Source organism: Mus caroli, unplaced genomic scaffold, assembly GCF_978045245.1.
Source record: "Mus caroli unplaced genomic scaffold, Mus_caroli_1 scaffold_18, whole genome shotgun sequence".
Taxonomy (NCBI): Eukaryota; Metazoa; Chordata; class Mammalia; order Rodentia; family Muridae; genus Mus; species Mus caroli.
In genome coordinates this window covers 46,543,974-46,567,924 of record NW_028227273.1, presented here as the reverse complement: position 1 = coordinate 46,567,924, position 23,951 = coordinate 46,543,974, and the positions used below count along the sequence as shown (strand labels likewise).

The following is a 23,951-nucleotide window of genomic DNA, read 5'->3' as shown; positions in this document are numbered from 1 at the left end:
TGGTCCTGAGATGTATGAGAAAGCTAGCTAAGTAAGGTAAGCCAGCAGACAGCATTTCTTCATGGTCTCTGCTCCAGCCCCTGCTTGAGCTCCTGTCCTGACTTCCTTCAGTGATGGGCTGGTGTCTGTAAGCATAAACCAAATGAACCCTTTCCTCCATAGGCTGGTCTTGGTCATAATGGCTGGTTTTTGTTGTTGTTTTAAAAAGATTTTTTAAAAATTATGTGTATAGTTTTGTACTTGTAATAGTTTATATGTGTGCATGTGTGTATCTGTAACAGCTTATATGTGTATACATGTGTACCTGTAATGGTTTATATGTATATATGTGTGTATCTGTAATAAATAGTTCATATGTGTATACGTGTGTACCTGTAATGGTTTATATGTGTATATGTGTGTACCTGTAATAGTTTGTATGTATATATTTGTGTACATGTAATGGTTTATATGTGTATACATGTGTCATTGTAATAGTTTGTATGTGTGTAACTGTAATGGTTTATATGTGTATATGTGTGTCCCTGTAATAGTGTGTATGTGTATGTGTGTATCTGTAATGGTTTATGTGTGTATATGTGTGTACCTGTAATGGTTTATGTGTGTATATGTGTGTACCTATAATGGTTTATATGTGTATACGTGTGTACCTGTAATGGTTTATATGTGTATATGTGTGTATCTGTAATAGTTTGTATGTGTATGTGTGTACCTGTAATGTATTAGATGCACCATGTGTTTGCAGTGCCTGAGGAGGCCAGAAAGGGCATCAGATGCCCTGGAACTGGAGTTACAGGATGAGCCCCCAATGTGGGTGCTGGAAACTGAGCCTGGGTCCTGGCAGGAGCCGTGAGCATGTTAAGCATGAGCCATCCATGCAGCCTCTGGTCATAGAGTGTTAGTCCCAGCAGCAGGAGGAACACTCAACCTTCCCCCACTCCCCAGTTCCTACTGAGCAACAGGACAGGAAAGACCTCCAGGGAAGCATCACAAGATACATTCAGTTCACATAGTGTTTATATCATCCATTTCATCCCCAATCAATCTAAAGGGGGCAGTTTTTTCCCTTTCCTAGGAGAGAGAACTGAGGCCCAGACAGTGTTAGTGGCTTGGTCAGGGTCACACAGACACCACTGGTCCTTATGCCTGACCTCTGAATCAGGGTTGTCAGAATTAATGAAGGGACAATGGGGCTACAAGGCCAGGAATGGAGGGGGACTCTGGTGGTTTTGTGAGTTAATCCCTTCTAGTTACCTACTAGAAGGTGGGGATGGGTGTATATTTGGATCTATTTCTATGTCTGTCCATCCTTCTAGAACTCGATTTGCAGAGACTCAACCTGGTTCAGACCAGAAAGCTAGTCTCGGTTCAGACCAGGGAGGATGGAGCTGCACTCAGGTGAGGGGAGCAGGGAAGATGGGCAGTGGGCTTGAGCCCTGTGAGTACCTATGGGGAGTCATCACAGCTGTAGGGAGGCAGGTCAACTTTACTTGGGATGATTCCAGGCTTATAGAGTTGTGGGGGATGGGTGGTAGCCACATCCAGGGTGGGTAGAGGCCATTGACTAAAGGGTTAGGGTACCAATGCCTCATTAGCATGGGCAAGCATTCCAGGAATCTCAGGTGCTAGCTGAATGGGATCTTATCAGGAGAAAGGAAGTTGAGCCTGTAGTCTAGCTGAGGCTACTGGACATTCTGCTTGTAGAAGCATGGGGGGTGGGGTTGACTCCCCAGGCAAGGTCAGAGAAGGGGAAGCCCTGGCAATGAAGGGTGTCCTCCATTTCACGCCAAGTTCCTGAAGGCTGTCCAATCAATGGTAGACTTTGACTTTATTTAGCAGAGTTTTTCCATACTCCCCCCGAATCCTAGGAAGTGCCTTCCCATGACAAAACAGGGCTTGAGATTCCCCTCCTAAGGCGCTCTCTTTGGGGGTTTCCCCACTGGATACATGTTACCATCTCTTAGCTACTGATGAGTCAATATTCTCTTCCTATCTCCCACAGGAGCAAATCCTGCCCTCAGTCCAAATACATAGAAAGCATGAAAAAGCCAAGCATTGGGATCATCTATTGCACACACACATACACACATACATATGCATGCACACACTCAAACATGCACACTCCCACACATGTCACACCTGTCCAAGCCACTGCTGTTTCTACTCAGGCATCTACCTAGGTCTCATTGCCTCTTCTCACACTCCCACCTTCCATTAGCAGTGATTGTTGCCTTGCAGAGAAGGGGCTGAAGACATGGCTCAGTCAGTATAGTGCTGGCCTTGAGAGTATGAAGACCTGTTCACATTGGTGTGTGCTTTTAACTTGGGCATCAGTGAGCCAGCCTAGTCTACTTGGCATGCTCCATTTAAGGACCTCTGAAACCCATGACATCACATAGGCGGGACCTGTAGACCTGTTGCCAAGGTGACAGCCACCACATTCCCAGAATCCACTTGGCTCACCTCCCACATTTACCTGTAATCATGTCATCACCCATATATAAAGAAAGCCCCCCCCCCTCCGTCTTCCTCCCTTATCTTTCCATAGCTACCTTGCCCCTCTCTCTCCCAATAAAGCTCACAGAACTGTTTGGCCTGGTGTAGTTCTTTTGGAGCCGTTATTCAGGAGAGCTGCAGATCCCTGGTGGCTCTCACTACTGCTACTGGAGAACCAATGTCACGGTGGATAGCCTCCATAGCTATCACTGCCTGGAGCCACTGCTACACCATCTGCTGGCACCTGCCATCGTCCACCACGTGGATTTTCATTGCTGCTGCAGGCCATTGCTGCTGCCACTGCCTCCACTGCGAGACTCACAGACTTTTACCATGTGAGCTGTATCTCCCTGTTCCACCCTGTGAAGATAGCTTCTGCTGCGCCCACATCAACCACTCAGTTTCACGTTTCCATTTACCAGTTCACTGGAATTCTCTCTCAGACACTGGTATATTGATTGTTAAGGTCGGTCAGCAGGAGGGCCCTTAATTTCCCAGATAGAGCCTAGCCAGCTTTTTCTGGGGGCTAAGGGGTGGCATTTTATAGCCACGCCTCCTAGCTGACATAGGAGTTCAGACATTGACCCTTTGGGTGATCATATCCCTCAAAAGGGCTCTTGTTCCCCTCCCCCTCCAGGCTCTTGCAGCCATCAAAGGAACCCCTGGGCGGTGGTAGACCCCTTTTTAGTAAGACCAGGATTTACTGTTTAGCCTCTAGGGGGCCCTCGTGATGACTTGATCCTCTAGCCTGGCTGTTTTCATTTTGGTTATTGAATTGTTCTCAGGATGCTGGTACAAATAAACCCCCAATGGGTGCTGTGATGTCTTCGAATGCACCTCTAGGCACCCCAATGGGATAGCTCCTGGAAAATCTCAAGTCTTTGAAGGTAATGCCTGACTTGAAGACATCAAAATTAATATACCTCTGCCATAAGGTCTGGATTCAGTACCAGCTAGAAAATAGTTCCAAATGGCCACTTAATGGTATCCTTGATCCAATTATTTTAAGGGGTCTTAATACGTACTGCCAGCGAACTGGTAAATGGAAAGAGGTCCCCATGTCCAAGCATTCCTCTGTCTTCGCTCCAATCCCTCCATGTGCTTTCCTTGTTCCCCAACCCAACTTCTCTTAGCCATGAAACCTACACAACCTCCGCCAGATGACGCTACAACACTAGATCCAGCTAAGGAACAACCTCCTTTTCTGCCGCAGATTTGTTTCCACACCACCGAAAACCCAAACTGCTGCCTCAGTTTCTCCTTTTCACCAGCATACCCCAGAGCCTACTAGCTCGACCTCTCCAGACCCCTGCCCTCCTTCTTTACCAGCTGCATGTCACTACAAACACCCTACATTGGCACCTACCTTCACCCCTCCTATCACCCACTCTAAGGCCACAGCCAAACCCCCAAGTCCTTCTCCCCCAGGGACACCTGACCCAGCATCGATTCTTCCTCTAAGAGAAGTTGTTGGGGGTAGATGGCCTTGTCAGTGTACATGCTCTTTTCTCACTGAGTGAACTTTCTCAAATAGAGAGCAGACTGGGTTCCTATACCACTAACTCCTTTGCCTTTATTAAAGAATATCATTACATTACTCAATCTTACAGCTTGAGTTTCCAAGATGTACATATGATACTTACTAATAACTTACTTCCCGAGGAACACAGGCAAGTATGGGAGCAAGTGAGGACACATGCAGACAAAATTCACCAAACAGATAGAACATATCCAATTGGATTGGACGTAGTGCTTGACCAGGTTCCTCGGTGGAATTATAATTCCGCAGGTGGTATTTCAGCCAGAGACAGGTTTCTAACATGCCTTTTGGCAGGCCTAAGAAAGGCAGCCTTAAAGCCAGTAAATTTTGAAAAACTCCAAGAGGTTGTCCAGGATAAGCAGGAAAATCCATCTCAATTTTTAGAATGCCCCACAAAGGCTTTATTGCAGCTTACCAATCTGGACCCCGAAAACCCAGTAGGTAAGCAACTTCTGATGACCTACTTCTTCTCCCAGAGCTACCCCAACATAAGAGCCAAACTTAGAAAGCTGGATAGGGGACCCCTAACTCCACAGGCAGAACTTTTAGCACTGGCCTTCAAAGTGTACCATGGGAGAGATGAGAAAGTCCACAAACAAAAATACCATATGCTGGCAAAGACTGTCCGCCAGCCCCAGCCACTGCCCTGGACTCCTGGTCTTTTAAGACTCAGAGACCACCAGGTACCTGCTACAAATGTGGTCGGCAAAGTCATTGGGCAAAAGCCTGCCTTAACTTCCGCAAGCCAAGGAGGCCATGCCCTTGGTGCCATCAAGAGGGACATTGGGCTGTCAATTGTCCTCATGTTACACAGAACAGAGGGCTATCACTCCCAGATAACCCTCCAGCTGATCTCCTAGGCTTGGCTATGGCCAACTGAAGAGGCCTAAACTCCCCTGACCCGACTACTGCCATCACTAGCAGGGAGCCCCCACGTAGACATCATTGTATGTGGACAGTCCATCTCCTGCCTCTTGGACACTGGGGCCATTTACTTGGCCCTGACGGAGTTTGGGAACCCGCTTCTCCTTGTTTTCCTATTGTTGTGGTAGGAGGACCACTTTACTCCCTCACCAGACCCCCACCACTTGGTTGCATTTTTAGGGGTGTACTTCTCACCCATTCCTTTTTAGTAGTGCCAACATGTCCTGTCCTTTTATTGGGAAGGGATCTTCTAGCTAAGATGGGAGCCTCTATTTCCTTTGCTCCCTCCATTCACCTAAACCCAAGCTCACCAGCAGTTCCTCTGTTCCTTCTTTTAGTCAGTCAACTTACTAAAACTACCATGCTATTTCCTTTACCAGCTTCTCAAGTAGATTCCCAAGTCTGGGGCGTCCAGAACCCTTCTGTTGCTAAACACCATTTTCCTGTTGTCATCCAATTACTGGACTCTACCAGGTACATGACCCAAGCTTAATATCCCCTCTCTCTCTCCAGAGTCTCAGGGAATTTAAGCCTATCATTTCTGACCTCTTGAGAAAAAACTCTTTTTGCCCCACCTTTCCTCCCTTTAACACCTCTATACTAGTAGTTAAGAAACCTAATGATTCCTATTGCCTGGTTCAAGACCTCGGGTGCATTAATTCTGCAGTGGTTCCTCTCCATCCTGCTGTGGCTAACCCTTACACACTTCTTTCCACTATCCCCTCAGGGACTTCTCATTTCTCAGTCCTAGATCCCAAGGATGCATTTTTCTCTATCCTTCTAGATGCCCCGTCACAGAACATACTTGCCTTTACCTAGACAGATCCTGATACCCACTTTTCTACCCAACTTAACCTCAGGGATTTTGAGACAGCCCACACCTACTTGTTCAGGCCCTGGCTTCTGACTTACTATCTCTGTCTCTCTCTAAATCTAAGATTATACTTAGATGATGTCTTTCTCTGTAGCCCCTCGCTAGAAATTAGCCAAGCTGACACCTCTGCTCTTATACATTTTCTCTCCAGTCAAGGCTACAGGTTCTTACCTTCTAAAGTCCAAATGTCACCCCTCCAGGTCACCTATTTAGAACTAACAATTACTCCAACCCACAAGGCTTTTACCTTAGAAAGAATCTGATTCAGTCTTAAACTGTTCCTTCTACAAAGGAAAAGATTCTATCATTCCTAGGAATAGCTAGTTTTTATATTTGTGGATTCCTTCCTTCTCCCTCCTTTCTCATCCCTTATATGAAGCAGCTTAGGCCACACTCACAAACCTCTTCTCAAACCCATTACCAAGCCCTTTCAAAGGCTCCAACAGGCTCTCCTTAAGGACCCAGCCTTATATCTCCCTGACCTGACTCGTCCTTTTTGCCTCTACATAACTGAAAAAAGAGGGATTTGCCCTTGGAGTCTTAGGTCATCAACTGGGACCCTCTTTTTCACTCATAGCATACTTGTCGAAAAAAACCCTAGATCTAACCATCCAGGGATGGGCACCTTGTATCTGTACCTTAGCAGCCATTGAACAACTCCTTATTCGAGAGTCAAAAAAACTAAACTTTGGGTTGCCTATAACTGTCTTCTCTTCTCATAACTTATCACAGTTCCTAGCTTATAAAGGCTTACAAACTCTACCTCCATCCAGGGTTCTTTCTCTTCAGATATTTCTAATAGAAGACCCCCTGACACCCACCAAACTCTGTTCTATCTTCACCAACTCTTTCATCCTAACAGCCAAGCATTGTCTTCTTTTGTCAAGACCCACCTACAGTCTACTCCTAAGGACCTAAGCTTCTATCACTGCTTCTTGCTAAATCCATCAGATGTCTGTCTCCAATTCAAGGTATTATAGCATCCCTTTTCCTATCCATCAGACTAGAGGTTCCCTTCCTGGAACTGACTGGCAACTTGACCTTACACACATGCCCACTGTCCGATATGCCAAATACCTTCTGGTCTGGTGGACACTTTCTTGGAGTGGGTGGAAGCATTTCCCACAACTAACAAAAGGGCTCAGACAGTCTCTCAGCTCCTCTTTTGAAAGATTATCCCCAGGGTTGGTGTCCCTGCTTCCCTCCAGTCATACAATGGTCCCAAATTTACTTCCCAAGTTTCTCAAATTCTATCTAAGGCCCTAGACATCCCATGGCATTTTCACATTCTCTACCACCCCCAATCTTCAGGTAAGGTAGAAAGAACTAACTGTTCTTTAAAAATCACTCTTGCTAAGCAGTCACAAGAACTTCACCTTGATTAGGTAAAACTCCTACCTCCGGCTCTTTTCAGGTTACGGGCTCTCCCCAAGCGACTTCTCATTTTACCCTTTGAACTCATATATGGACATCCAGTCCTAACTCCTTATCTTTCATCTAAATGCTTTCCCCTCCCAGACCACCTACTCACCCTATTACTTTGCCACATCTGTTCTCTCCTATGGAACTTTGCTGACCACCATCTACTGTGGCCACACACTCTCCTGTCCACTGCCTGTCAACATTGGAGACCAAGTCCTTCTATCCCCTCCAGATCATCAGCCCTCACCCCTTTTTCCCAAATGGCAGAGACCTTTTAAGGACTGCTCTGGAGGAGGAGAACTTCAGGAGGACATCGAGAACATCCATCTTGTCCCCAATCCCAGAAAATGAGACTCCACTCCGGCAGCCAAGCTCAACCTCACTGGATTAGACATGGGTTTCTTGTCTTCCCCTTGTTGTTTGCTTCCATCCAGGGTAGCCCTTACATCTGGAGATTTGAGGTTCAAGAACCAGCCCCCCCACACACACACAGATAACAGTCTTTCCAAATAGGGTCAGGAAACTGCTCCATAGCCAGATGCCAGGAACCGATCCAAATGGATATCATCTCTGTATCTGTTATCCCATCTAAATATTATCTCTATACTTGCTTTCTTTTTGACCAGAAAAATTATTGTGGAAAATGGCCAGATGAATATGGGGGCTGCCCATATTTGTCTTGTCAGATACATATGCTAGGATCATGGACCAATCATTTCTTCTACCAACACCACAAGACATTCTTTTTCTACATACAAGACCCATGGGATTCCAGGGGGAAGACAGGAGTTGCTGGTAAGCTCTACCGTAAAAATCAGCCCAGGTCCCCAGTAAGTACTATTCATATCCAGAGAAAGTATGTCTCAACTGCCCAACCCCTAGATATCGAAAAAGTAGGGGAGATAATCAAACACTCCTCCGAGGTCCTTACCTCTGTGACATCACCCCTTATATATGGCACTACCTTGTCATTTTGCCTTTTGCTTCAGACCTTAACCTCAGCATACCAACTCCTTAATGTCACCAGACCTGGACACTTTAAAGATTGCTGGTTATGTGTACCCTTTGGAACTACCTCACAATTGTTACTTACAGCATTTCTGGTGATACTGCCAAGTAACCTCACCTCATTCTTTGTCAGCTGCCCTGACTCCAATGTTGCCAGGACTCCATTCCTTACCTCTATCCCTCTCTTTGGCGTGGCAAACTGTTTTAAGACCTCCAGGACTCATTCTGTTGGAACGCTGAGCTCCCTAGACTGCAATAGAACTACAACCCTTGATATTTCATCTCTGCCACAATGCCCTGCAGTCCAGAACACGCTTTGTGGTACTCAGGCCTATCATCACCTACCTGCCAGCTGGTCAGGAGTTTGCACATTGGTACTCCTTTTCCCTGAAGTGGGAGTAATCCAGGGTAATGAGCCCCTGCCAATCCCAGTTTGAGGTATGATAGCTGCTCAACATAAGAGGGCAGTTCAGGTCGTGCCTCTATTGGTCACTATGGGAATAGCCATAGGTGCTGGTACTGGAGTTACAGAGATAACAACTTCCATGATCCAATGTGATACATTCACTTCCCAGTTTAAAAGTGATCTTCAAGAAATGACTGAAACTGTGCTTACTATCCAGAAATAGATAGATTCTTTGGCAGCCATGGTGCCTCAGAACTGAAAGGGACTAGATGTCCTGACAGCTAAAGAAGATGGTCTTTGCCTGTTCCTCCAAGAAGAATGCTGTTTCTATGTCAGCCAATCTGGGATAGTAAGAAATAAAATCCAGGAGCTACAGTCAGACATAAAGAATTTCAGGGAATGTGAGACCTCCAGTTCTGGGATTTTTGAAAACCCTATATGGACGTGGATACTCCCTTTTCTAACATCTTTTCTAGTCATCCTCCTGGTGTTATTATTTGCTCTCTGCCTCATTATTCTTGTTTCTACATTCCTTCAATGACAAATACAAAAAATTTCTAACCAAACTATGAATCAGTTCCTGTTACAGGATTACCAGCGGCTGCCCACAGAAGAACCTCTGTCCACAGAGGAACCTGATGCAAATATTTACCAAGTGAATCCCAATGGTGAAAGTCAGCTACACCCCAAAATTGATGACGCTCCTAGACAGCAGGAAGCAGCTTAAGAGACACAACGCCTTTGTTCCCTTTTCACCATCAGCTTCCCCCTCCCTTGTTTTCTCTTCTCCTTATAATAAGAAGGGAGGTATATTGGTATCAGGACCTCTGAAACCCATGACATCACATAAGAGGGACCCCAAGACCTGTTGCCAAGGCAATAGTCACAATATTCCCAGAAGCCACTTGGCTCACCTCCCACCTTTACCTGTGATTATGTCATCACCCATATATAAAGAAAGACTCCCCTGATCTCTCTCTCTCTCTCCTCTCTCTCTCTCTCTCTCTCTCTCTCTCTCTCTCTCTCTCTCTCTCTCTCCTCGCCCCTTCTCTTTCCACTGCCACCTTGCCCCTCTCTCTCCCAATAAACCTCACGTGGAACTGATTGGCCTCATGTGGTCCTTCTGAAGCAGCGCGATGTTCAAGATCATAACACTCCAGCTGTCCCTTTGATACTTCACTCCTTGTTCTATCCTGGTCTCAAGCTTCATTGGGTTGCCAAATACAAACAGACTGGACTTTTTGAATATAACTCTTACCTAATAATTTTCATAATTGATTCACAATTGTTCCTACTGTATGTTGTTTATTATTATAAGAGAAAGAGCCTTTTTATTGAGACAAGAAGGGGAATTGTTGAGGTCTGGTCTGCAGCTTTGTATTGTAATGCTAAATTTGGTACCCAAGGATCTAGTTGCCTCTAAGTGAATTCTCATTTTTACCAGCTTTTGTTGTGCAAACCTTATTCCTTAATTTAAAACTATTCCCATTGGCTGCTGGGTGCTCTGAGCCTCTCAGAAGAGAGTTATGCTAGGCTCCTGTAGGCAGGCAACAGATTCAGGGACAGCCCCTCTTCCAGTTGTTGGTGAACCCATGTGAAGACCAATCTGAGCATCTGCTACATATGGGTAGAGGCCCTAGGTCCAGCCTGTGCTCACTCATTGGATGGTGGTTCAGTCTCTGGGAGCCCCCAAAGGTCCATGTTAGTTGATTCTGTTAGTCTTCTTGTGGAGTATCTCTCTTTTTTGGGTTCCTCAATTCTTCCTCCAGCTCTTCCATAAGACTTCCCGAGCTCCATCTAATGTTAGTTGTGGATCTCTGGCTTCTCTTTCCATCAGTTCCTGGGTGGAGCCTCTCAGAGGACAGTTATGCTAGGCTATGTAAGCCTAACAGAGTATCATTAATAGTGTCAGAGATTGGTCTCAATTTGGGGCAGCCATGGATTGGCCATTCCCTCAGTCTCTGCTCTATCTTTGTCCCTGCACATCTTGTAGGCAGGATACATTTTGGACTGAAGGTTTTGTGGTTTGGTTGCTGTCCTTTTTCCTCCCTAAAAATGACTACAGCCAATTACTGGAGGTAAGAAGAATTTGAGTTGCCTGGTTAGGGGTTGCAGAGGAAGGAAGATGGACAGACAGCAGAGAGAGGAAGCTGCCATGAGTGGAGATGGACCACATGGAGCACATGGTCAGGAGAAACAGCAAGTGTTTGGGGGTACATCACTAGGGAGGTAGCCAGGCCAGCAGTTAGGAAAGTAGATTAGGGGTTACCCCCCAGTAATTGTTGAAGTCAAATAAAATTACCAGTCTGAGTCTCATTCGTTCGTAAGCTAGACAGGGAGAAGTTTAAACTGGGTCAACTACACCCTTACATTGCTCTAGTTGGGTATCTTGTCACATCAATGAGAAAGTAACTAATGGGAGAAGTAAACACAAATATCCCTGCCCCACTGAAGACACCAGACATTGTATAAATGGCTTCTATGGCATCTGTAGGGCCAGTGTGAAGACGATGACTGATGACGATGATGACAATGGTGATGGATGATGATGATGGTAACAATGACAATAGTGGTGATGGTGACAATGGAAGTGAAGATGAGGACGACAGTGACGACGATGATGATGGTGGTGATGTGATGACAACGAGGTCATGTCAACAATGATGACAATGGTGGTGATGGTGATGATGATGATGATGATATGGTGATGGTGGCGACAGTGGTGGCTGGGGGTGCATCTTTGTGGTATAGTACTTGCCTGACATGTTCAGGACCCTGGGTTCCATTCTCAACACTAAAAGAAAACAAAAAAATGATTGTGACAGTCAGTGCTGACCCCGACCTCCCAGGGAGACAAGGACTCCCTGGAAAGAGACATGGCTGCCTATGTGGACAGCAAACATAAAGGTCAGCTTCATTTTTTTTTTTTCTGGCAACAATAATTTAAGGTAAAAAAAAAAACAAAAAACCAAGAGGCTGTGTCCAAGTGGGCATCAAAGATAGGGGAAGGTAAAAACTTTGGTCAACTGTAAATACCATCCACTCTGTATAAAGGAGGGAAACAGAAGTAACTGCAGTTTGGTGAGACCTCTCTGAAAGGCCACTGCAGGGGCACTGAGCCCTTCCTGCTTCTGTTTACCCATTCAGGGCAACCCTGGAGTCTGGACATGATTGTTTTCTCTCTTGATCTCTCTCCTCAGACTGTGACCTGGTACAGGTTTTGCTGTGGGCTCAGGAGCTCACACCTATACTTCCATGTTCATAGGGAACTCTGAAGCTGGCTACCAAGCCCTGATATAAGGTGCTAAAATCTGCACAGCTCACATCAGTACAGTTGCTTTGCATTATGGGTGGAGTTTACAAAAGAGGAAACTTTGAATTCGTCAGCTCAAGAGAAAGCAGCCCCTTATCTTGAGTTTCACCAAAACTTTCAGCTCAACGATATCCAAAGGAGAGGCATCACCTGTAATAAATAAGAATAGTGAACAACAATTTCTAAAAAAAGCAAATCAGGTCCAGTGGTAATTATTTTTATTTCTTTTTTATTATCAAAACCGTTTTAAATTTAAATATATTTTGATTATATTCTTTCCCTCCTTCAAGCCCTTCTAGATGCTCTCCCCTCACACCCCTCCTTTAACTTCTTTCTTAAAACACAAACAAAAGCCACATGCAACAATAAAAATCCCCTAAGATCAAGAAGACAGAGTAAAACACCGCCTAAAAAGAAATAACAAAAAGAAACCAACCAACCAACCAACCACTCAACCAGCAGCAACAACAACAATAACAACAACAACAATAACAAACCATGACCAAACTGTAACCAAATAAAAGCACACACAAAGGACTGAGGAGTGTATTACATATTGGTCAACTTCTCCTGAACATGAGGCCTGCCCTGGAGTGGTTGACATGCCCAGTGTCATTCCCCTGGAGAAAGTAATTTTTTTTCCTCTCCCAGCAGGTCTACACAACAGTTCAGTTATTAACCTTTACCCTAGTGGCTAGGTTTTCATGAATGAATGAATTAAACCATTCATTTAAAAATTATAACAAAATAAAATATAAGAGGACACAAAAACTGCCACCTAGAAGTTGGACAAGACAAACCAACAGAAGGAAAAGAACCCAAAAGGAGGCCAAAGATCCACTTGCTCACACACTCAGAGCTCCCATGTCATCACTTAACCAGAAGCCCTAATACAAGCACAAAGGACCCGTGCAGACAGGTGGTGCAGGCCCTGTGAAGATGTCAGTTCCACTAGACCGCCCCCCCCCCCCCCCCCGCACCCTTCCCAGGAAGAGAAAGGTCATGGAGCACTTAGGCACCCCTCCCCCTCCGGAAGGGAGAGAGGCTATTTACATTCCTCAAACCACTCACTGGGGTGGGGGTGCTGTGGAGGCGGGGACCCATCCATCGGCCACCTGAGGGTGAGGGAGGCCCAGAGCACATAGACATATTCCGCAGGGCAGACCGACCATTGACCACCTATAGACAAGGGAAGTCCTTGCCACCTCATTCCCTAAAGACCAATCAGTTTAAAAGTCACACTGTTCTGCCAATCACATTGTGACTAATGGCTACTGCTCTGAAAACTGTATAAAAACTCACCAAATGGGCTGAGCAGAGTCATTCTGTCTCTCTCTCCTTCCTGGGCAGGGCGACCCCAGCATGCTAGAACAACAAAATTCCTCTTGCTTTTGCATCGATTCCCGGCTCCACATTGTTCACTTGGAGTGTGTGTGTGGCGGGGAGGGTCTCTGGTAAGTTAAGGCTCACCAGAATCTTACATTTGGTGCATTGTCTGGGAATCTGACCCCCTGTGCGGACACACCAGAGTGGTGAATTGGAGGGCTTGAGCAGGTACCTCCGTTCTTGTTTGTCAAAGTCTGAGTCTGTAAATCTGTTTGAAATTATGGTTTGCTTGCAAGCATGGTGGTGGTGGTGGTATGCTTGGAAAGCCTATGGTGTCTGGTGGCAGGCAGACGTGCCTTAATGTTGCAAACCTGGGGAGTCTGAAGGACGGTTCAGGCCCCTGGAGGGGGTCGAGAGGACTCTGCACCTTTTGGAAACAGCAAGACGGTAATGGCGGGAGCTGAGTCTTGCTATATGTAACCTGGTTTATCTGGCTCCTGCTGTACTGGCAGGAGTACCTGGTTTGTCTCGGTGCGGTGGGAGCTGGTGGAGCAACTCTGTTCTGTGTCCATGGAAGGGGTGAAACTATCTGTAACTGGGCCCATGAAAGGGGAGAACTGTGTGTTGATTGTCTTTCTCTGTGTCTGTTGGTGTTGATTATCTCATTCTATGTTACCGGACTTGGACTGATGACATCTTTGGATATTGGACAGACTGAATCTACCCTGTTAAACATCCTAGTTAACCACTGGAGGGAAGTTAGGAAAAGAGGAGAAGAACAAGTTAGTTACTCTCTGTTCCTCTGAATGGCCCACTTGCAGAGTAAGGTGGCCACCTGTAGGGAGCTTCGAATTGCAGGTGATCAAAGCAGGAGAAGGGAGAGTCTTTAGGCCAGCATACCTTGGTCACCCGGACCAAGTGCCCTACACAGTTACCTGGAAAAATCTAGTGGAGGACCCCTTCCCCTCCTCCCCATAGATAAAATCCTTTCTTTCCCCAAGACCCACCTCATAGGTCCTGGCCATCAGGAAGAAGGAAGCACAGGAGGAGGAATCTGGACCTGGAAGTCAATTCTGCAAGACGCTGCAACAGCAGACCTGTTACTCCAAGGCCCTCGTCATCCATATCCCCCTACACTGGCCCCCATGGCCCTGCCAGCATCAGCACTGGTCCCAGGAACCTCATCCCATATGGGACCAGAGCCATTGTACCCTCCTTTACGGGAGGGAGGATCAGGAGGAGACCCCCGACTTCCCAGTCCCACCATGGGGACCCAAAGTCTGAGAGCCACCTCCCCTGATACCATGCTGGCTCTCATGCTGAGGGCATATGGGCCTCTAGGTAAGGGCAATCAGGCTATGCAGTATTGGCCCTTCTCTTTGGCCAACTTGTACAACTGGAAGGCCCAAACCTCCCCACCCCCATCTCTAACGGGCCGATTAATTTCTTTGAGACTGTTTTATTTATAAAGCCAGAAAGAATGCCCCCTCAGACACAGGGGCACAATTGACTGACCAGGCTGTCCTTGACAGTGGGCTTCCTCTGACAAAACCTGACTGGGACTTTAATATGACAAAAGGTAAAGAGCTCCTGGAAGGCCTACCGCCAGACACCACTGGCAGGTCTCAAGAAGGCTGCACGAGGATGACCTACAAATTTGACCAAGGTACGTGAGGTTAGACAGGGACCAGATGAGTCGCCTGCTGCTTTTCTAAAGCAACTCATGGAGACACTCCATAAGTATACACCCTATGACCCCAGCAGCAAGGAGCACAAGGAAAGCTACTATGACTATGGCTTTTATAGACCAGGCTAATAGAGATATCAGGAAAAAGTTTCAGAGGCTAGAGGGACTGCAGGATAAGCCATTGAGGGATTTAGTGCAGGTTGCTGAGAAAGTCTACCGTAACAGGGAGAACCACTCCAAGTCCTGACTCTCAGGCTAGAGGATGAATACAAGTTGCTTGAGACCTCGGACAGGGCACCTCGGGACCTGGACTAGTGGCTCGAGGCCTTTCCTCAGGTCTGAGTTGAGATGGCAGGGATGGGAAGGGCCACCAACCAGCACCCCATTCATGTGGAGCTCAGAGCCCAAGCCTTCCCAGTGTCTGTTCCCCAATATTCGATGTAGAGGGAGGCCTGGAAAAGAATCAGACCCCACATTACCAGGCTCCTAGAACAAGGGATCCTGCAGAAGTGCCAGTCGGCTTGGAATACTCCCCTCCTGCCTGTGAAGAAACCTGGGACCCAAGCCTAAGGAGGACTGTCTAGAGGATCTGAGAGGATTGGGATACAGAACCTCAGCCATGAAGAACCAAATCTGCCAGAGAAAAGTAAGTTATTTGGGTTACCCGCTGAAAGATGGCAGGTGCTGGCTCTCTAATGCTCAAAAGACGACCATGCTGCACATCCTCCTCTGCAGAGCCCCAAGGAGGTATGGGAAGTCCTGGGCATGGGTGGGTTCTACCGGCTATGGATCTCAGGGTTTGCTTAACTGGCTGTCTGTGGGCAGCCCTTCCATTGGGAGGAAGAAGAGCAACAGGCTTTTGATGTCATTAAGCAGGCCTGTGCTCTAAGACTGCCTGAGGTCAGTAGACCTTTCCACCTTTATGTGTCTGAGAACAGGGGGATAACCAAGGGGTGCTCACTCAGCGGCTGGGCCCCCAGAAGTGCCCAGTTGTGAGGAGCGGGTGCGTCCGCCACCCCAAGATGGTGTCCGGGGCGGCTGCCAGGTCTTATGACATGTGCCTGACTTCCTCATTATCTCAGACTTAGCCACATCCCAGCCCCCTGCATTGCGCAGACGCCATGCCTCATCAGCTCGCCTGAGGTGTCAAGTGGTGGAACCTGTATGGGGACTTCTGCTTCGCGAGACGCTGCAGGGTAGCCGGCTGGAAAGCTCCCAGGTAAGTGGGACGATTCAAGTTCTCGGTTAGAGACAGGTTCCTGGATTAGGGACTATTGAGGTAAGTGGGACGATTCAAGTTCTCAGTTAGAGACAATAAGGTTCCCGGTTAGGGACGATTAAGACAAAACAGTTATGGGTAACACAACATCAGGGCAGTCCGTTCGCCAGGCATTAAAGGATTTGTTGAAAGTAAAAGGAATTGGGCTGAAAAAGGAGACACACGCCTTTAATCCCAGCACTCGGGAGGCAGAGGCAGGTGGATTTCTGAGTTCGAGGCCAGCCTGGTCTACAAAGTGAGTTCCAGGACAGCCAGGGCTATACAGAGAAACCCTGTCTCGAAAAACAAACAAACAAAAAACAAACAAACAAAAAAAGAGAAAACTTTCTAAAGGCCGTTGATCAGGTGGTTCCGAGGTTCCCTGTGTCAGGGCATCTTACAAGGCCTAGTTGGGAGAAATTAGGGAAGGATCTGAAGTTTGCCGAGGAGCAAGGGGTCCTCATCAAGGGGGTGCTTCCGGTATGGAAGTTAGTAGGTAACTGTATTAAGGACAGGGAGAAGTGCGGGGCTGAGTTGCAGAAAGGGAATGAGGCTTTGAACCAAGTAAGAGAGGAGAGATGACAGAAGTCTGATGCAGAGAGCAGCTCTAGGGAGGGGGACCAGTCTGAGGATGATTTAGAAAGCCTCGCGGACAGTCTCAAAAAAGTGAGAGTGAAGGTTCAGCCTTCGGTGCCAGGTCCTCCACAATGGGGGGGGGGGGGCGGGGGGGAACTTCCAGACATCTCTACATCCAGAGACATGGAGAGAGCTAGTAGCACAGTGCTACCCAGTGTTCCAGGATGCACAAGGAGCTAGATTTCATGAACCACTAGACTGGAAGATTATACAGAGACTGGCTGAGTGCGTAAGGGTTTATGGAGTGACTGCTGCTTTTGTGGTGGCTCAGCTTGAGTCACTGCATCACTACTGCCTTACGCTGAATGATTGGCAGAACCTTGCTTGTGCTTGCCTGTCCCCAGGTCAGTATCTGGATTGGAAAGCATTTTTCATAGAATTTGCTGGTGAGCAAGCAGCTCAGAATGCCGGGGCAGGGCAGGCCGCTTGGGATCAAGACATGTTACTGGGGCAAGGGAGGTTTGCTGCAGCCCAAACCAATTATCCACTTCAAGCTTATGAGCAAATTAATAAGGTGTGTATCAAAGCCTGGAAGGCTCTCCCCAACAGAGGAGAAGTCATCAGCAACTTAACGAAGATCTTGCAAGGTCCTACTGAGCCGTTTGCAGACTTTGTGGCTAGAATTGTGGAAGCTGCAGGCAAGATTTTTGGGGATCTCGACACAGCCACGCTGCTTGTAAAACAGTTGATTTTTGAGCCGGGCACCAAGGAGTGTAGACAAGCTATTATTCCTTATAAGAATAGAGGATTGGAGGTCTGGATGAAGGTGTGCAGAGAGCTTGGAGGACCCTTGACTAATGCTGGCTTAACCGCTGCTGTAGCCCAGGTTTCAAGAGGAAAGGGTGGTGTCAGAAGCACTGGATGCTTTCGATGCAGTGCGGTCAACCAGGTCATATGAAGAAACAGTGCCCTCAGCAGGTGGGAGCAGGAAGTGCTTCTGGGCCATGCCTTGGCTTATGTCCCAAATGTAAGAAAGGAAATCATTGGGCTAATGAGTGTCGCTCTATGAAAGATATCAATGGACAGCCTATTCCTCACAGTGGTGCTCGTCCAAAAAACAGAAAATGGGGCCCCCGACCCCAGGGCCCTCAAATATATGGGGCAGTTTCCAAGGGGTGGCCCAACCTGAGAATGCCAATGCAGTGGAACAGCCCTGGAGAGCAACAAGAGGGAGTGCAGGGCTCAACCTCTGTTCTACCTACCGCCAGACTCATATTAACACCTCGGATGGGAGTGCAGTTGGTTGAGTCTAATTTTAAAGGGCCACTGCCACCTAATACTGTAGGACTCCTGCTGGGCCATAGCTCCGTGACCCTTCAAGGGCTGGTTGTACACCCTGGAGTAATAGGTTCAGATTATTCTGGACAGGTCAAAATTATGGTTTCCTCACCATGGGGAATTGTAGCCATTTCACCTGGCGATCGTATTGCACAGCTCCTCTTATTGCCAAGTTGTCATTCCAAGTTTCCAGCTAATGATAAAGAAAGAGGGAATAGAGGATTTGGTTCTACAGGAGCCACTTCAATTTACTACTCCATGGACCTTTATGAGAGACCTCTACTTGTATTGCAGGTAGAGGGAAAAGCTATTTCAGGATTGCTTGATACTGGCGCTGACAGAAGCATAATTAGCATAAAGGACTGGCCATCAGCTTGGCTATGTCAGCAGTCAGAACAAACCCTGAGAAGTCTGGGCTATGCTCAAATGCCCGAAGTGAGCTCATGCCGACTCACTTGGAAGGACCAGGAGGGCCATTCCGGTTGTTTTCAGCCTTATGTGCTCCCTGTTCCGATCTCCCTCTGGGGACAGGATCTGATGCAAGAAATGGGATATAAGTTGACAAATGAGTTGCCTTATAGCCCACAAGCTCAACAAATTATGCAGAATTATGGATATCAACCTGGAAAAGGATTAGGGCCTCGATTGCAGGGCAGGAAGTCCCTATTCCTGTGAGTTCGAAGAAAGGTCGTGCTGGACCAGGTTTTTCCTAGGGGCCACTGAGGAGGCCATCCCCATTACTTGGAAGACTGAGGATCCAGTATAGGTCCCTCAGTGGCCTTTGTCCTCAGAGAAATTACAGGCTGCTAAAGAATTAGTTCAAGAACAGTTACAGATGGGCCGTATTTGCCCCTCTACTTCTCTTTGGAATACCCCCATATTTGTCACTAAGAAAAAAATCAGGGAAATGGAGGTTGTTACATGATCTTAGAGAGACTAATAAACAAATGGTCATTATGGGACCTATTCAAAGAGGTTTGCCCTTACCATCGGTGCTTCTAAAAGCATGGCAAGTGATAGTTTTAGATATTAAAGATTGCTTCTTTTCCATCCCCTTGCATGAACAAGATGCAGTAAGATTTGCATTTACTTTGCTTTCTGTAAATCATAAAGAACCAGATAAGAGGTTTGAGTGGGTTGTTTTGCCCCAGGGCATGGCCAGTAGTCCCACTATGTGTCAGCTATATGTAGATGTAGCCTTATATGAGATTAGACAGTAATTCCCCAGAATAAAATGTTATCATTATATGGATGATATCCTTCTGGCAACACTGGTGGAGGAAATGCTGGATGTGGCATATAGTAAGACCATACAACAGCTACAAAGAGAAGGCTTACAGTAGCCCCTGAAAAGGTGCAAAAAGGCAAGGTCATCCATTATTTGGGAAGCAAAATAGCAGAAACATATAAAACTCCACAGAAGATTCAAATCAGAATTGATCATCTAAGGACTTTAAATGATTTTCAAAAGTTGCTAGGAGATATTCAATGGGTTAGGCCTTATCTGGGTCTAACAAATAAGCAATTGCAACCTCTTTATGACATCTTGCCAGGAGCGACAGCCCTGGATTCAGAGAGAGTTCTTAGAGAAGAAGGAAGGGAAGCCTTAAAGTTAGTAGAGAAGGCTATTCAAATTGCTGCTTTAAAGAGGAGAGAGGTTGATCTTCCTATATCATTATGTATTTTGCCATCAGAAAATCAACCTACTGGAACCCTTTGGCACGGGCCTCCTTTATTATGGATCCATCCTAAAATTTTCCCCGCCAAAGTGTTATCCTATTATCCTGCCTTGGTTGCCCAATTGGCATTGCTGGGTTTACAGCAATGAGTGCAGCATTTTGGCACCCTTCCTGATGAAATTATTGTACCATATGATAGTAGACAAGTTGAAGTATTGTCTGCCACTGTAGATGACTGGGCAGTTTTAAGATGCAGGTTTTTAGGCAAGATAGATAATCATTTTCCCAAAGATCCTATTTTACAGTTGTGTAAAGCTCACCTTGTAATTTTTCCTGTGATTACCTCTCGAGTACCATTGAAAGGGGCTCCTCTAATTTTTACAGATGGATCAAAGTCAGGATGCGGAGCCTATTTAGTTCAAGGCTCTGCGCCTATAGTTTTAAAATTCCCCCCTGCCTCACCACAAGTTAATAGAATTACAGATCGTGATTAAGGTTTTTGAACAACATTCAGGGGCCTTTAATTTAATATCAGATAGTCAATATGTGGTTAATGCTCTTGCTGTCTTGGAGGTGGTTGGTAGGGTGAATCTTAGGTCCAGCATTGGGGATTTTAAAAGTAAATTACAAAATCTGCTATTGCATATATCCTCCTCGTTCTTTGTTCAGCATATCCGAGCTCATACTGGGTTATCAGGTCCATTGACTGAGGGTAATGACATAGTGGATAAGGCAGCAAAGGACCATTCCTGGTCCTCAGCTAGAATCTGCTGGCAATCATGAGCTAGTGGGTAGAGGTTGGGGTCGGGTAACAGAGTGGCTGGGTGGAGGGACCACTGGTGACAATCTGAGTTTAGCAACAGAGTCTGATAATGAGTCATGCAGGCATTGATCAACCATCAATCCAGGTGCTAGCGAACAGTGCTCTCCAAGATATGTCACAGTCAGGGTCTGCCCCAGAGTCAATTTATCAGCATCTTTAACTTGAACCGCCACCACCACCCTTATCCTTAGGCAAGCAGTCCACTGAGCAGTGACAGGGTCTAATTTCTTTGACAGATAGGTAACTGGGTGTCACATCCACCCTGACCAGCAGGAAAGACGCAACACCACATTGTCCTTCTTCAAGCAAGTTTATTCAGGAACACTTCACATTGCAATGCAGGAACGGGAATCCGCCGAAAACCCCGGGGTGTGCCTTAAATACCCTACTGACTCCTCCCAATCACCCCAGTCACATAACGGCAGTCCATAGGTTCACAGCAAGTGACGACACCTCAGGCAAGCTGACGAGGCATGGTGTCTGTGCAGTGCAGGCAGCTGGGATGTGGCTAAGTCTGAGATAATGAGGAAGTCAGGTGCAGGTCATAAGACCTGGAAGCTGCCCCGGGCGCCATCTTGGGGCAGTGGCCGCACCTGCTCCTCACACCTCCCCCTTATTTATTATTTTGGCAGAGAATGCCTGTGTTAGGTTGCCAGCTGCAATGATGCTCCTTACCCGTCATCGAGAGGACAGACAGCAGTGATCTGGTCCCTGTCTTAGGTTGGTAACACCTCCAGGGAGTCTTACCCGTCATTGAATACTTCTCTAGCATGCCAAGCCACACTTGAGCCCAGCTCTAGGGCTGCAAAAGCCTGAATCAACAGTGCCTGCGCACGGGTATGCCTCTTTTGCATATGGCAAATGCACCACAGGGCCATTACTCCTGTGGCAACGCAGATGATTGCCAGCCCTCCTATGCCAGCCCATTTCTTGAGGTGTGATATTGCTGTGACAATGTGAACAATGGACTGTCAGAAATCCCTCAGCATACCATCAAGTTGATGTCACCAGTTCCCTGTGAGATCCACTCACATCAATACATAAACTTGTTCCTGCACTAGATCAACTCTTTGATTTAGCTCCTCACTCCTGCACACTGTCACCATCATCAGTATTCCCAGGAAAATCAGCATCACACCTCTGGTCATCCTTCAGTACTCGAGTCAGTCGTTCAGGTACCCACAACGGCTGGCGGCAGTCCTGGGGAAACACACAAACAGACCCTCTCGCCCACACCAACACGGGATCTGGCCCATGCCATTGGCCATCCAACACATCCTTCGACATAACAGTTCCCTTCTGAGATGCATCAGGATTACTGAATCTCTCTGCAGCAGTACAATCAAATTTATCTTTATTTTTAAAATTAAGAGTAAATAAGGCTATAGAAAGGCGTTCCCGGGGAGTCGCCCCTAGGGCAACTTCCCCTTTTTGTTTTATTAGGCATTCTTTTCAGGTACAATGAGCACGTTCAATTATTCTCTGCCCCTGAGGGTTATAGGGAATACCATGTACAAGATGAATGCCCAACATCTTACAAAAGCTAACAAAAGTATTGGAAGTATAAGCAGGGCCATTATCAGTTTTTAATTCTTTGGGTTGACCCCAAGTGCCCCATGCTTCAAAGCAATGAGCTATGACATGATGGGCCTTTTCTCCAGTATGCAAAGAAGCAAAAATGACTCCCGAGGCAGTATCAATTGAAACATGAACAAACTGTAATTTTCCAAATTCGGCAAAATGAGTTACATCCATCTGCCAAATGTGTAGGGGGAGTAACCCTCATGGGTTAACTCCAAAGGAGGGTTGAGGTAATAAAGGAGCGTAGGCCTGACAGGCCTTGACAATCTCCCTGGCCTCTGCTAGGGTGATCCCAAAGTGAGAGGCTAATGTTTTAGAATTTACATGAAATTTAGAATGAAAATCATGAGCAAGGTCGAGGGCAGGACATGCCAGAAATAAAGCCCAAAGGGACCCCATCATGCTGGAATAATAAAATTCCTCTTGCTTTTGCATCGATTCCTGGCTCTGCGTTGTTCACTCAGGGGCGGGTGGTGGTGGTGGTGGTGGTGTCCTCTCTTAAGTTAATGCTCACCAGAGTCTTATACCTGTGCATGCTACTTTACTCTCTGTGTGATCATATGAGCTTTGCCATTGTTGATTTAGGGGGCCTTGTTTTCTTGGTGTCCTCTGTGCCCTCTGGCTCTGGCACTCATTTTGCCCCCTCTTCCATGGAGTTCCCTGAGCTCTGAGATGAATGATTTGATGAAGACATCCCATTTAGAGCTCTGTGTTCCAAGGACTCCCTCATGGCATAATATCTGACTGCAGGACTCTGTATTTGCTTCCATCTGCAACAGAAGTAAGCTATCCTGATGATGTCTGAGCAAGGCACTGATTGATGTATGAGTATAGAAGAATGTCATTAGGAGTCATTTTATCATGTATTTTTTTAGACCAGTATTATTTGGTTTTGCTTTAGGTCCCTGGACTATCTAGTCTCAGGTTCTCAGTCACCCAAGCAGTGGAGGGAATGGGTTCTATCTTGTGGACTGAGCCCTACATCACATCAGTTATTGGTTGGTTATTCCCACAATCATTGCATCACTATTGTCTTAGTATATCTTATAAAAAGGACACCATTATAGGTAAAGGGTTTGTGACTGGCTTGGTGTTTACACTTATCTTTCAATAGCATGCAAACAACCTTCTTGTACCATAGACACTGAAACATAGGGGTAGGAGCTATATGTAGACACCAGCTCCACAGCTCCACATCAAATGAGTTGGGTAGGTAGGTCAGGCCATGCTGTCAGTTCATGGAGAGCAGCCCATAGTCTTGGCAACAGCTTGTTGTTTGTACATTCCTGTTGGGCCCATTTGGCCAACAAAATATTTGGTGTAACTCGATTTTGGTATTGGAAGCTTTGTTGGGTGTCAAGAGATGGGCAGTGAGAAGTCTTTCTTCCCTACTATTTGGCAAGTTTATTTAGATTGTCTTTACATATATGTTGAGGTCATCTGCCCCCATACATATTGTATTCACTGACTATGAAAGCTTGCCCCTGTATTCTCAATTGTTAATTGCTGTGATGGTAGGATATTTCCTCACCCGACCCAAAAGAGGATTCTCTGAGATTATGCTAAAAGCAAGCTGCTTTGGAAGAGGTCACATAGTCCTCAATATGGCCAAAAGGCAACACTAAGAGATGGGCTGGGATTGCTGTCCTGTTGCTGATTGACTCAAACCTCTCTCACTGTGCTAATTTTTCTGTATGAGA

The 23,951-nt window shown here is 46.5% G+C and overlaps 1 protein-coding gene across 1 annotated transcript; it reads left to right on the top strand.

Moving 5' to 3' along the window:
* The first annotated feature begins 11,196 nt into the window (after nucleotides 1–11,196).
* On the top strand, nucleotides 11,197–17,788 carry LOC147000400 (endogenous retrovirus group K member 8 Gag polyprotein-like). Its single transcript, XM_085832656.1, has 4 exons — nucleotides 11,197–11,318; nucleotides 14,842–14,975; nucleotides 16,079–16,215; nucleotides 17,162–17,788. The coding sequence occupies exons 1-4, from the start codon at nucleotides 11,197–11,199 to the stop codon at nucleotides 17,786–17,788; spliced, it is 1,020 nt and encodes a 339-aa protein (XP_085688782.1).
* Nucleotides 17,789–23,951: the final 6,163 nt, after the last annotated feature.